This window comes from Pelobates fuscus, chromosome 2, assembly GCF_036172605.1.
Source record: "Pelobates fuscus isolate aPelFus1 chromosome 2, aPelFus1.pri, whole genome shotgun sequence".
Lineage (NCBI taxonomy): Eukaryota > Metazoa > Chordata > Amphibia > Anura > Pelobatidae > Pelobates > Pelobates fuscus.
The window spans coordinates 106341685-106356330 of record NC_086318.1 but is presented as its reverse complement, the minus strand read 5'-3'; the positions used below and the strand labels follow the sequence as shown (position 1 = coordinate 106356330).

General features: G+C 39.1%; 1 protein-coding gene across 1 annotated transcript in view; it reads left to right on the top strand.

Moving 5' to 3' along the window:
* IGSF10 (immunoglobulin superfamily member 10) overlaps nucleotides 1–14646 on the top strand; it is a 38588-nt gene that overhangs the window by 12769 nt on the left and 11173 nt on the right. The window contains exons 5-6 of the mRNA XM_063442524.1: nucleotides 5543–10705; nucleotides 12917–13817. Coding sequence (XP_063298594.1) covers nucleotides 5543–10705; nucleotides 12917–13817 — 6064 coding nt within the window. The remainder of the gene's footprint in view (nucleotides 1–5542; nucleotides 10706–12916; nucleotides 13818–14646) is intronic.

Sequence of the window (14646 nt, the reverse complement as noted above, 5' to 3'; positions counted from 1 at the left end):
TGCACTTTCAATAATAAACTACATAAAGGATTAACAAAGGATGTTTAACACTTGCATGTTTTCATAGAAATCAAAGTGCTCAACTGGGGAAATTATGTCATTACTGATGATTCAGAGACCTAAAGAAAACCTTAACTCAACATGATATGAAAGATGCTTAGACAAGTGTTTAAAAACACTCAGTAACTTGCCTTGTATTGTTAGATGCTCCCCTTAAACTTCTGTAAGCTCACTTGTGTCAATACAAAATAGTAATATTAATTAGCTTGTCCGACTACTTCCACTAAAAATATAAATAAAATTAATACTACATGGATTGTATTATAGGAGATGATCATATCTCTTTTAATTGAATAGCAGTTTTCGTGCAGATGTAGAACTGCTATTTATTTAACATAGTTATGAATACAACCTATAATTGGGTCTTTGCAGTTACAACAAACAGAATATCTATTAACATATGTAAACCGAGAAACACTAGTGTGATCGTCACTGCACTGACTGTTTGAATGTCACTACTCTAAATATCCAATGTTTTTCTTGTTGTATATTTTTTTATTTTATGTTGAAGATTAATGAATTAGTCTGATACCAATCTTTAGAGCACACACAGCCATATTAATTTAAAAAAAAATGACATGATGTATGTAATGTGAATATCTACAGTGTTGTATATCAAGAGAATACAAGCACAAATTATTTAGTTTCATTGCTAGTAGTGACTTCAATCAGGAAAACCTTAGTGGCTGAGTAAAACAAAAAAAAAGGCAATTTAAAAAAATTAGACAATTAAAGTTTAAAGGGGTATTTCAACCACAATAACTATTTTTAAAAGGTGGTCGTTGTGGAAGCAATCTGTACACGCAGCATTTGATATCTCCAATTTTGCGCTGGGGGCTAATTGCACCACTGGCACTCATGACGTAGGTAGCCCGGCACACCTAATCTTAATTCTGTGCAACAATTATGTCTGTTGTAACAGGTTTTGATTTAGTCAGCCGGCTTAAGATGTGTATAGTGGCAACTATCTAGGTGCTATATATGCTCTATGTTTATGAAAGTATTAATTTTAAAAGTACAACAGCTTGTATAATTGAAGGAATCACATTATTTATATTTGTGTTTAACTTTTTACTTCTACGAGCACCCCTCTGACATTGTTTTTAGCACCAAATGTAACTTATTTACCTGCCTCCATAGTGACAGCGCTCAATGTAACTCCCCTGCCTCTCTAGTGACAGCATTTTAACTAATTATTTTACCTCCCTCCATAGTGACAGTGCTCAATGTAACTCCCCTGCCTCTCTAGTGACAGCGTTTTAACTAATTATTTTACCTCCCTCTATAGTGACAGCGCTCAATGTAACTCCCCTGCCTCTCTAGTGACAGCGTTTTAACTAATTATTTTACCTCCCTCCATAGTGACAGCGCTCAATGTAACTCCCCTGCCTCTCTAGTGACAGCGTTTTAACTAATTATTTTACCTCCCTCCATAGTGACAGTGCTCAATGTAACTCCCCTGCCTCTCTAGTGACAGCGTTTTAACTAATTATTTTACCTCCCTCTATAGTGACAGCGCTCAATGTAACTCCCCTGCCTCTCTAGTGACAGCGTTTTAACTAATTATTTTACCTCCCTCCATAGTGACAGCGCTCAATGTAACTCCCCTGCCTCTCTAGTGACAGCGTTTTAACTAATTATTTTACCTCCCTCTGTAGTGACAGCGCTCAATGTAACTCCCCTGCCTCTCTAGTGACAGCGTTTTAACTAATTATTTTACCTCCCTCCATAGTGACAGTGCTCAATGTAACTTCCTTCCCTCTCTAGTGATAGCATTTTAACTAATTATTTTACCTCCCTCCATAGTGACAGTGCTCAATGTAACTCCCCTGCCTCTCTAGTGACAGCATTTTAACTAATTATTTTACCTCCCTCCATAGTGACAGCGCTTAATGTAACTTCCCTCTCTGTCTAGTGACAGCATTTTAACTAATTATTTTACCTCCCTCCATAGTGACAGTGCTCAATGTAACTCCCCTGCCTCTCTAGTGACAGCGTTTTAACTAATTATTTTACCTCCCTCTATAGTGACAGCGCTCAATGTAACTCCCCTGCCTCTCTAGTGACAGCGTTTTAACTAATTATTTTACCTCCCTCCATAGTGACAGCGCTCAATGTAACTCCCCTGCCTCTCTAGTGACAGCGTTTTAACTAATTATTTTACCTCCCTCTGTCGTGACAGCGCTCAATGTAACTCCCCTGCCTCTCTAGTGACAGCGTTTTAACTAATTATTTTACCTCCCTCCATAGTGACAGTGCTCAATGTAACTTCCTTCCCTCTCTAGTGATAGCATTTTAACTAATTATTTTACCTCCCTCCATAGTGACAGTGCTCAATGTAACTCCCCTGCCTCTCTAGTGACAGCATTTTAACTAATTATTTTACCTCCCTCCATAGTGACAGCGCTTAATGTAACTTCCCTCCCTGTCTAGTGACAGCATTTTAACTAATTATTTTACCTCCCTCCATAGTGACAGTGCTCAATGTAACTCCCCTGCCTCTCTAGTGACAGCGTTTTAACTAATTATTTTACCTCCCTCTATAGTGACAGCGCTCAATGTAACTCCCCTGCCTCTCTAGTGACAGCGTTTTAACTAATTATTTTACCTCCCTCCATAGTGACAGCGCTCAATGTAACTCCCCTGCCTCTCTAGTGACAGCGTTTTAACTAATTATTTTACCTCCCTCTATAGTGACAGTGCTCAATGTAACTCCCCTGCCTCTCTAGTGACAGCGTTTTAACTAATTATTTTACCTCCCTCCATAGTGACAGCGCTCAATGTAACTCCCCTGCCTCTCTAGTGACAGCGTTTTTACTAATTATTTTAACTCCCTCCATAGTGACAACGCTCAAGGTAACTCCCCTGCCTCTCTAGTGACAGCGTTTGAACTAATTATTTTACCTCCCTCTATAGTGACAGCGCTCAATGTAACTCCCCTGCCTCTATAGTGACAGCGTTTTAACTAATTATTTTACCTCCCTCTGTAGTGACAGCGCTCAATGTAACTCCCCTGCCTCTCTAGTGACAGCGTTTTAACTAATTATTTTACCTCCCTCTATATTGACAGTGCTCAATGTAACTCCCCTGCCTCTCTAGTGACAGCGTTTTAACTAATTATTTTACCTCCCTCCATAGTGACAGTGCTCAATGTAACTTCCTTCCCTCTCTAGTGATAGCATTTTAACTAATTATTTTACCTCCCTCCATAGTGACAGTGCTCAATGTAACTCCCCTGCCTCTCTAGTGACAGCATTTTAACTAATTATTTTACCTCCCTCCATAGTGACAGCGCTTAATGTAACTTCCCTCCCTGTCTAGTGACAGCATTTTAACTAATTATTTTACCTCCCTCCATAGTGACAGTGCTCAATGTAACTCCCCTGCCTCTCTAGTGACAGCGTTTTAACTAATTATTTTACCTTCCTCCATAGTGACAGCGCTCAATGTAACTCCCCTGCCTCTCTAGTGACAGCGTTTTAACTAATTATTTTACCTCCCTCTATAGTGACAGTGCTCAATGTAACTCCCCTGCCTCTCTAGTGACAGCGTTTTAACTAATTATTTTACCTCCCTCCATAGTGACAGCGCTCAATGTAACTCCCCTGCCTCTCTAGTGACAGCATTTTAACTAATTATTTTACCTCCCTCTATAGTGACAGTGCTCAATGTAACTCCCCTGCCTCTCTAGTGACAGCGTTTTAACTAATTATTTTACCTCCCTCCATAGTGACAGCGCTCAATGTAACTCCCCTGCCTCTCTAGTGACAGCATTTTAACTAATTATTTTACCTCCCTCCATAGCGACAGCGCTCAATGTAACTCCCCTGCCTCTCTAGTGACAGCGTTTTAACTAATTATTTTACCTCCCTCCATAGTGACAGCGCTCAATGTAACTCCCCTGCCTCTCTAGTGACAGCATTTTAACTAATTATTTTACCTCCCTCTATAGTGACAGTGCTCAATGTAACTCCCCTGCCTCTCTAGTGACAGCATTTTAACTAATTATTTTACCTCCCTCCATAGTGACAGCGCTCAATGTAACTCCCCTGCCTCTCTAGTGACAGCATTTTAACTAATTATTTTACCTCCCTCCATAGTGACAGCGCTCAATGTAACTCCCCTGCCTCTCTAGTGACAGCATTTTAACTAATTATTTTACCTCCCTCTATAGTGACAGGGCTCAATGTAACTCCCCTGCCTCTCTAGTGACAGCGTTTTAACTAATTATTTTACCTCCCTCCATAGTGACAGCGCTCAATGTAACTCCCCTGCCTCTCTAGTGGCAGCATTTTAACTAATTATTTTAACTCCCTCTATAGTGACAGTGCTCAATGTAACTCCCCTGCCTCTCTAGTGACAGCATTTTAACTAATTATTTTACCTCCCTCCATAGTGACAGCGCTCAATGTAACTCCCCTGCCTCTCTAGTGACAGCATTTTAACTAATTATTTTACCTCCCTCCATAGTGACAGCGCTCAATGTAACTCCCCTGCCTCTCTAGTGACACCATTTTAACTAATTATTTTATCTCCCTCCATAGTGACAGTGCTCAATGTAACTCCCCTCCCTGTCTAGTGACAGCGTTTTAACTAATTATTTTACCTCCCTCCATAGTGACAGCGCTCAATGTAACTCCCCTGCCTCTCTAGTGACACCATTTTAACTAATTATTTTATCTCCCTCCATAGTGACAGTGCTCAATGTAACTCCCCTCCCTCTCTAGTGACAGCATTTTAACTAATTAATTTACCTCCCTCCATAGTGACAACGCTCAATGCAACTCCCCTCCCTCTCTAGTGACAGCATTCTACCTATTTCCACTCCCTCCCCCAGTGATAGTGCTCAGTGTAACTCCCTCCCTATTGACACCACTCAATATACCCACCACCACCCTTACCACCCCATTGGCAGGCCTCTCTAGCACCAATATATCTTACTTCCGCCTCCTTCTCTCCTTGTTTATCCATTAGTTAGCACACACTCTCATCATTTAAAAATCCACATTGAAAAGCATTGGATTCAATGTTTTATATGTGAAGAAGCCGACTTGTGCATTTGCAGCACTCACCGCACATGTGCCTAAGGTCCATCAATGCTTCTCTTTGAGAAGCATTTGATTGTAACAAGACCCGGAAGATGATTATGCGGCATGAATGATAAAGATGAAGCTTGCCAGGTAAGTATCAAGCTATTTTGAAAGAATATGCAATCAAAACATGGAAGGGGGTTAATGTAGATATTGATTGAGACTATTGCTGCTAATGAAATAAATAGACTAAAGAAAGTTGATGGAGTAACCCTTTAAATTAAATAACCAACTGTATTCCAGCACAGTTTGACACTGAAATAATGTAGTATAAAGGTGTTATTCCTGTAAACACCAGATGGTCATACAATATGTTTTCTATTATTACACTGTTTAGTTATTTCTTTTTCATGTACATTATGTAAAAACTGTGACATCTGTTTCTTCCACAGACCTGATAAAATGTAAGAAAGATCGATCTGGTCCACAATGTCCTTTATGTTCAATTCCAAGAAAAAACAAAGGAAAGTCTCTAACAGACATCTCATCTCAAGACCTAAATTGTATAAAACCAACTATAGAGAACATATACAAGATAAAAAATATCACCACTGCAGAAGACATAGGATTTACCTCTATATCTGCCAAAGACTTTGTAGCACCCATAGGCTCTCTTATCCTAAATATGACTGACAATTCTGGAAATGAAGCAAATTTAGCCTGCAGTGTTCAACGACCAACAAAAATGTCTCAAATGACATTGGATATAAAAGCAGAATACACAACAATGAGAACTACATTTTCTACCTTTCTTGTATGCAGCATTGATTATGATCACATTCAAAAAATATGGGGCATCCTAGCTATGTACAGTGATTCTCCCATGAAACTGAAAAAAGACCTATTGCTTACAAAGGCACCCTACATTAGTTACAAATACAGACAATACTCATCAGATGATGAGGTCTTTACAGACATTGATGCAGAACTCAGAGCGGAACCAAGCTGGCTTATGCAGGACTCAATGACGTTACAGTTAGACAGGACAGCTACGACTCTAAGTACATTGCATATTAGGTATTTGTCAGATATGTATCTCAAAATACCAAAGACCACTGAGAAGCCAATGAAAGGTGACTGGGTTATGATTGTTAAAACTAACCAAACAAAGACAGAATATTCTGCAGTGATTGGGGGAACTGTGGAAATGGATTGCCATGTATTGGGTGAACCCACTCCTGTTATTGAGTGGGTCCTTCCTGATGGAAGTAAGCTTAGAGCTCCATATGTAAGTGAAGAAGGAAGGATAACCTTAACAAAAGGTGGAAAATTTATGCTGAAGGCAGCGGACAGTTTTGATACTGGAGTTTATCACTGTATCGCAACAAATTATCTTGATGCTGATGTGCTTTCTTTTAGAATTACAGTGGTCAGTACTGATGTGGAAGAAGACAGTGTCAATGGTGCAGAACTTACAGTGAGTCATGGGGATGAACTCTTTCTTCCTTGTGGATCATTTGGTATACCTGATGCATCTGTGAGCTGGATTTTACCAGACCATTCTGTGCTGCATGACACATCGCGGAACAAAATTATTTTCCACAATGGAACGTTAAAAATACATGATGTAACACAGAGAGACAGAGGGCATTTTAGATGCTTAGCAGCTAATCAGTATGGTATTGACACGCTTATACACAAGGTAACAGTTGAAGATGATAGAAAAATCAAAATACTCAATGAGAAGTTACAACTCGACCACAATGAAGATGAAAATGATGATGGGTCTACCAATGAAGATATTGAAGAATTTAACATTCATTCTGCAAGAGGAAAAGCCATCACTCAAAGAAAAATTCCAAGAAGATTCCAGTGGAGAGAAAAAGTAACTACATTGGAGGACACAGAAAATGGCCACAATGGAGTTCAAAGACGAACCAAAATTAACAAACGGATTAGAGGAAACAGACGTCCATTCATTCAAAGTTCAAGAAAAATTGACCCCCAACGCTGGTCAGAAATTTTAGAAAGGACAAAACAGAATTCCATTAACAGCAAAAAGGAAATTCAGGAGGCAAAAATTCTGGAAAAAGAAGAACAGGATGTAGAAAGGGTGTCCGGCGAGGTGGAAGAAGCATCTGGAGAAGAACTACTCCCAGTAAAAGAAACGTTTTTGATATTAACTACAAAACATCCAGCAGTAAATATATTAAACATGGCAACATCAAAGACAGTGACAGATGTTAAAACAACACCTTTGCAGACAACAGAAAACTACATTTTTACACTTCAAAAAAACACAGAAGACGAAATAACTTCCTTGGCATCAACAACAATTAGAGATCTTACTTTAGGGACAACTCTGGAAAAAACTGAGCAGTCTCTTGATACACTTACAGATATTGCATTGAAGGATATTCAGGAAGCACCAACAACATACAGCTTGTTAAACAGCCCTTCAATAGATATGCTTGCACAGCCAAAAGTCAGTTCGAGTATCTTATATACAACACCTACAGTAGTCAGGACCATCACTGAATTGACCCCCACAAAGAGTAATCTACAGGTCAATCATGGGTTAACAACAGTGTTTAATTCAGTAACCACAGCACAAAGTGTTATTACTAATCCAACAACTAAAACTCCACACAACATAGTGACCACTTCCCCAACAACAGCTGAATACATGCATCCCATGTCTCAACCAGATACTGCAGACCAATCCACAACAATAGATTACATGTATGTTACCCAACAAGGCACCCAGAGTAGCCTATTTACTACCTCTAGTTATTTGGATATTTCTTCAGAAGATGTTATGAGTCACCCACCTTCAAAGTTCAGTCATATACTTCACAATGCAAGTGTTAGACCAACATTCACACCCAATGACTTTTCGACAACTTCACAGAGTGTTTTAATGAAACAACAAACCACTAACAAATATTTACATATAACTTCCAAAAGTGCTCCAAGTAAAACTCATAGCCAGACACATTTTCCAATTACTATGTCTGAAGATATTTCAAGTAGAAGTCCACCGACTTATAGTCCATTATCTTCAAGAAATATCACCAATCCATCATCATACCATGAAGATAATATGTCTAATACAGTTACAAATCCTAAAGTGCTATTAACAACTCAAACACATGATCCAGGTACTGTTCCTATTTTACCAGCCAACTATGACCCAGATACCACTCCAGATAGAATGGACAGTGTGTCAACCACTACAGCTAATCCAACATTAAGGGAAATGCTACAATCCCAAGCAATCCCTTTGTTAAAGTCAGAAGAACATAGAACACATCTCCCTTATGTTTCAAGTTTCAAAGATGGATTTAATGAAGGAAATATTTTGACTTTTGATTCTTCAACTAAGGCAAGTACCAAATTGTTTTTATCACAAACTGAAATTGGCCCTATATATATTAAAAATACACAAAAAATAATCTCACCCCAACTGCCAGCAGGGTCCACAATCATTACCCATCAACAGATTCAGATAGTAAAAAATGTAACTCCATTAGAACCCAGCATAAGACGTTATGGCCGAAGGCGAATTTCTGGAAAAAGACGAATTATTAGGCCAGAAAGGATTCCAATTACTAGAGTTCACAAATATAAACTTGGAACGAATGATTCAAAAGACTATGCACATAGCATCATTGACCAAACAACAATTTCAGAGCTCAGTAAATACTTTCCCACTACATATTTTCCACATACTATTCCAAATGTGCCCACTACGGCAAATCCCCGTAGTATTTATGGAAAAGAGACAAATGCTCCTCTTGGTTCAACAGCAGACAATACAAACATAGCCCTAATTAGTACATTGCCCTTAAAGTCAACAACACAAGTAATGAGTACAACAAAAGAAAATACAGGTAGTGCCTCCCCCAATTCAAATGGCTCGTCTGCTATATTGCTTATTACTGCACCACCAGATACAGATAAAGCATCAACCAGCAATTTTATTTCATCCTCACAATCAGCCATGGCGACATACAGTACACCCCAAGAAAAGATAGGCACAAGAAGTAATATTATCTCTTCTTACAAACCTACTACTCTGAAAATACTTGAAGACATTAGTGACAAATTGGTAAATTTGGATAGTCACCAAACTAATGCTCAGCACAGGCAAAACATAGCAACTCAAACACCAACAACAATACCCACTATGAAAAATATAGAATATATTCACACCACAACTCCGGAAATCACCACAAAAAACAGAGCTCCAACTAGAATGCTAAGGAGGAAAATTCCTTGGCATAGGTTGTATGGAAAAAATAATCTAATTCACAGAGAGATAGTTAGGAAACTTCGAAAAAATACTCAACAGGTGTCCACAGTTACTACACCAATTACAACTACAGTTACTAAACCAATTACAGCTATTCCTTTGACAAGTCCAAGTAGGTTTGCACACCAAACTACCACCACACTGAATACTGTGACCAGCAGCCCTTTCATTAGAACTGAGGGTACTTTAGCACCAAGAACTAATACAATAGCCTATCTTACACTTTCCAGTCCTCTAACACCATCCGAAGCGACGACTATTGAACCAACTGCAAATACTATGTTAACTATGACAATTCCAATATCATTCAGTGCAGCAACCATAACAAAACAGAGGTTCTTAAAAAGAAAAAGGCCACGGAAGAAGAATACTTTCAGTAATTCAGTATTTTCGAACACTTGGAAGCCATTACCAAAACACCACATATCAAATCATACCAAATCTATCCTTAAACCAACTATTTTTAAAAACAGCACTTTGGATTCTCTGGAGAGTATCGCTAAAACATATTCAGTTACCCAACATCCACAACTTTATGTTAGTACAATCACAGATGAACAAACCACACCATTGTCGAGTGTAGTCAATGACATCCTGCTAACCACTAATAAAAAGTTTTCCTGGAGTAAAAATCCAAGTACCTCAAAAACATTATCACAACCACTATCTAAAATTAATAAATTGACTAGTTTTTTACCCACTTTAATACCCTCTACATATTCAGAATCTGAAAGTAATTTTATAACCACAACTCATCAACAAGATACTTCCTCTAAATATAAACATGTGGCTAGTCAATTTAACAAAAAGGCAACAACTCTGAAATCAGGCATTGTTAAAAGTACCACATCACCAGCTGTAAAAAGGAGAAAAATGACTAGCAATATATCTGATTTATCACCAATATCAATCCCAGGGACAGCTCAACCCCTGACTGTCCTTGCAAAGAAAACAACCAATTATAACTTGGAAAACAGATCACAAATGAAATCAGATGGCACAGTGACTATGCCAAAAAACACTTCAACTGAATTGAAACCATCTACAAATGGCATGCCATCTCATACTTTATCTAATAGCGAAGACAAAAGAGGTCTGCAAGAAATTAAAGAAAGTCTGGAAACAACAACAATTGGACTTCAGAATCTAGAACCTACTTCAAATGATGTCCCATCAAAGCCTAAGATTATTGGGGGGAAAGCTGCAAGTTTCACTGTCTTGGCTAACTCCGATGCCTTTATTCCTTGTGAAGCTGTTGGAAATCCAGTACCTATGGTATTATGGACAAAGGTATCATCAGGTGAGGCTAGCATTTTCCTGACTTCTCATATAAAAGGGATATTAAATGCTAATAAAGATTGGATTTTCCTAATACAATACATGCTTCCCAAGAAAGATATTGATTTAATTAGTATTGAATATATTTTCTATTTTTGTTAGCTCAGCTTCCCGTTTTTAATGAGAGCATAGTTGTCCTTTAGTGCTTTAGCTTGGATGGACTAAGATTTCTACAATGCTTAACCAACCCAAGAAATGTCAGAGCCTGATTGAAATTAACTCTACAATCAGTTGCAGAACAACCACTGTCACAGGGGTCGAGGCTGCAACTGGGCTTGTCACTCCAGGGGGCCCAGTTGCCCTTTTGACCCCTGTGAATGTGAGCCGCTGAAGGTGGGGGTGCTGAGAGGAGCCCTCTCACATGGGGCCACTCTCATAGGGGGGCCACTTTAGGGCACCCCCGATCGTCTCCAACACAGTGAGGCAGAGTAGGCACTTGCTTACCTGGATGGCAGGTGCCTACTCTGCCGATATATGCTGCAAGGAGATGGGAAGAGAGGAGGCAGACAGCAGTGTGGGCAGCGAGGGAGGCTGATCTGGGAGTTCCTCTCTTGTCCTTTGCGCTCCCTCTGTGATTCTGGGAGCCGGAATATAACGCCATTCCATCCCTGGCATACTAAACAGTGCGTGGGAGGAGAGAGAAAATGCCAGATTACAGCACAGCCTCACACTGGATCCCAGGGAGAGGACCCACACCAGCTGTGAGTGTCTGTCAGTGTGAGTGTGTGTCTGACTGTCAGTGTGTGGGTGTCTGTCGGTGTCTGTCGGTGTCAGTGTGTCTTTTAGTGTGTTTGTCTGTCTGTGTCAGTGTGTGTGTGAGTGTGTCAGTGTGTGTGTCTATTAGTCAGTGTGAGCGTGTGTCTGTCAGTGTGAGTGTTTGTGTCAGTCAGTCAGTGAGTGTGTGTGTCTGTCAGTCAGTGTGTCAGTGTGTGTGTCTGTCAGTGTGTGTGTGTGTGTCTGTCAGTGTGTCTGTTAGTGTGAGTGTCTGTCTGTGTGAGTGTCGTTCAGTGTGTGTGTCTGACAGTGTGAGTGTCTGTCAATCAGTATGAGTGTGTGTTTGTCTGTCAGTGCATGTGTGTGTCTGTCACAAATTTATGGGGGTGGGAGAGACACATGGAGGGGGTAGTTGGGAAAGACACATGGGGGAGCTGGGTAAGAAACATGGAGGGTGTGGGGTGGGATTAAACACTTGGGGGACCCCAGTGCAGTTCTCGCACAGGGGCCTTGTGGTTTCTAGTTACACCTCTTTCTACAATAACTGGAATACCTAGTGAACCCACATAAAAAAATAGCTTCTAAGTTTTTTTTTGCTTTTATATATTCCTTGTGCTGCCTCTAATGCTTTTAGAGAATTTTTTTTTAATTAAACATAATGTTCCTCAATTTTTTAAATGTTTTAATATTCTATTTAAAGAATAATCTTTGACAGTTTTTCGGTAAGTCTTTTTATACTAGATGTCTGTAAATGATGACATTTAAACATTGTACTAAATCACAGTATTAGAAATCATAGTGTGAAATTGCCATTTTAAAACATGGGTCAAATGTAAATAATTTTAATTATTCTTTGCAATCCCAAAAAAACATTTAAGCAAAACAAATAATTGTTCAGGAGAAGCACAGAGCTTTAAACAAAATCAAAAAGGAAATACATTGTTTGCTGTAGACATTCCTGGGTTATTGCCATACACATTAGTGCGACCAGAGCTTGCTCTGAGCTCTACAAAGCATGCGCAGAATTCTAACATCATAAATGCTATCTGTAACACTATAGCTGACTTGGGTATCTGCCAGTGATGTGACTCATGCACAGTCTTATTCATGCTTCAGCATGGTTTTATTTCCAGGCTGGTTGGTTCCTTAGGTTTTCCCTAGATCCCTAAACCGTGTACCATGATTTGGGTTATTACTGTAGAACACCTTTACCAAATGGACCTAAACCTGGAGATCGAGTGTACAAATGTTATACACTGCTGACCTCCCCTTGTGCTGTAGAGGCCTTTCTTTTGCGAGTGTCCTTGTTTGTTATGATACAATAAAAAACAATTTCATAATCAAATCTCAAAATATAATGGATTTAATATAAAATAGCATCATTTTGTTTAATTAATGTAAGTCGTGGCAAATCATAGTTAATATTTGTGTAGAATAACAGCATTTTGTTTTTCACCAGGAATGTTTGTATCCAAAACGCGAAGGGGAAACAAAATGGAAGTTTTTGGTAATGGAACGCTATCCATATTAAGTGTTAGTCTAAATGACCGTGGGCAGTACCTATGCGTGGCCACCAACAAGCATGGATCTGACAGGTTACTAGTCACACTTTCAGTTATAACTTATCCTCCAAAGATTCTACAGGCCAAGTCAAGAGAAATTACTGTGCACTCTGGAAGTTCTGTAAATATAAAATGCCAGACTGAAGGCAGACCTTTCCCCACCATTACCTGGATATTGGCAAATGAGACCATTGCCTCTGATTCATCCATAAATAACCGGAAAGCATTTGTAGACCCAGATGGAACTCTTACAATCAAAGAAATTACAATATATGATCGTGGGATGTACAAGTGTTTAGCTACCAATATAGCTGGAGTTGATACTTCTACAGTAAGGATCCAAGTGATTGCTGCTCCTCCTGTAATTTTGGAGACTAAAAGACAAACAGTTCTAGCTTTTGCAGGTGAAAATTTAAAGCTCCCCTGTACAGCTAAAGGAAATCCTCATCCTACTGTTCATTGGGTAGCGTTTGATGGCACAAAGGTGAAACCATTACATTATGTTAATGCCAAACTCTTCCTTTTCTCCAATGGAACTCTTTACATTAGAAATGTGGCCTCAACAGACAATGGAAATTATGAGTGCATCGCAACCAGTTCTACTGGTTCTGAAAGGAGAGTTGTCACTCTCAGGGTGGAACAAAGAGATACAATTCCCCAAATAATCCATGCTTCACAAAAAACTATAGAGTTGAATTTTGGAGATAAGCTGTTGTTAAACTGTACAGCAACTGGAGAGCCAACACCAAGGATAATGTGGAGACTTCCATCAAAAGCAGTGGTCGATCAGTGGCACAGGTGAGAGCTATATTTATATGAATTAAATTAACTGGAGGTAATTCACATGTGTTAAATAAAGTCACTACAGTCAGTCATATATTTTCTTACTTTCTAAGGAGAAATAAACACAAAATAAGTATATAGCATACATTTTTTTAAACATGGGATGCAAAACCTGCACATTAACATTTATATAACAAGGAGAACAGGCACTCCAAGCACCCAGTTCACCAATGTGTGAATTGGCAAACTGCATGCAGGTTCCAAAGGTTAACATCCTAATTCCTCACAAGCAATAGTAAATGAAATAATTTTATTACCAGGTAGCAAAAACGCAGAGAGAATATCAGAGGAAACCCCCTATGAGGGTGAAGGGATCTCCCCTGGCCAGGTATTAGTAGATCGAGTTGGGGTTCAAAATCAGAGTTACTGTATGTGTATTCAATAAAGTTTCAATAAAGTTTATTCAATAAAGTACCAATTAGTATACTGAAAAGTATTATGGATAGTTTATTACATTTGGGGGTCTAGGGAGTTAATAAATGGCTGCCAGGTCTTAGAAAAATGTTTTGTTAGCCGTTCCTTATGATTGAGTTTTTCCGACCAATCCATGTGAAAAGAGTGTTACAATTTGGAACGAAATAGGGTCATTGGTGGAGATGTACTAGGAATCCAATGGTGCAGGATAGTTTTCTGGCAATCGCAGCTATGACATGAATACATTTTTAACTGGCAAGTGTGGTGTTGGGAAAACTTCCTAAAATCGCCAATTCTATCAGGATGGGAAGAGAGAAACATGAGGACATTGAGACAAGGTTTCAAACACCTGAATATGCTCGTAAGACCA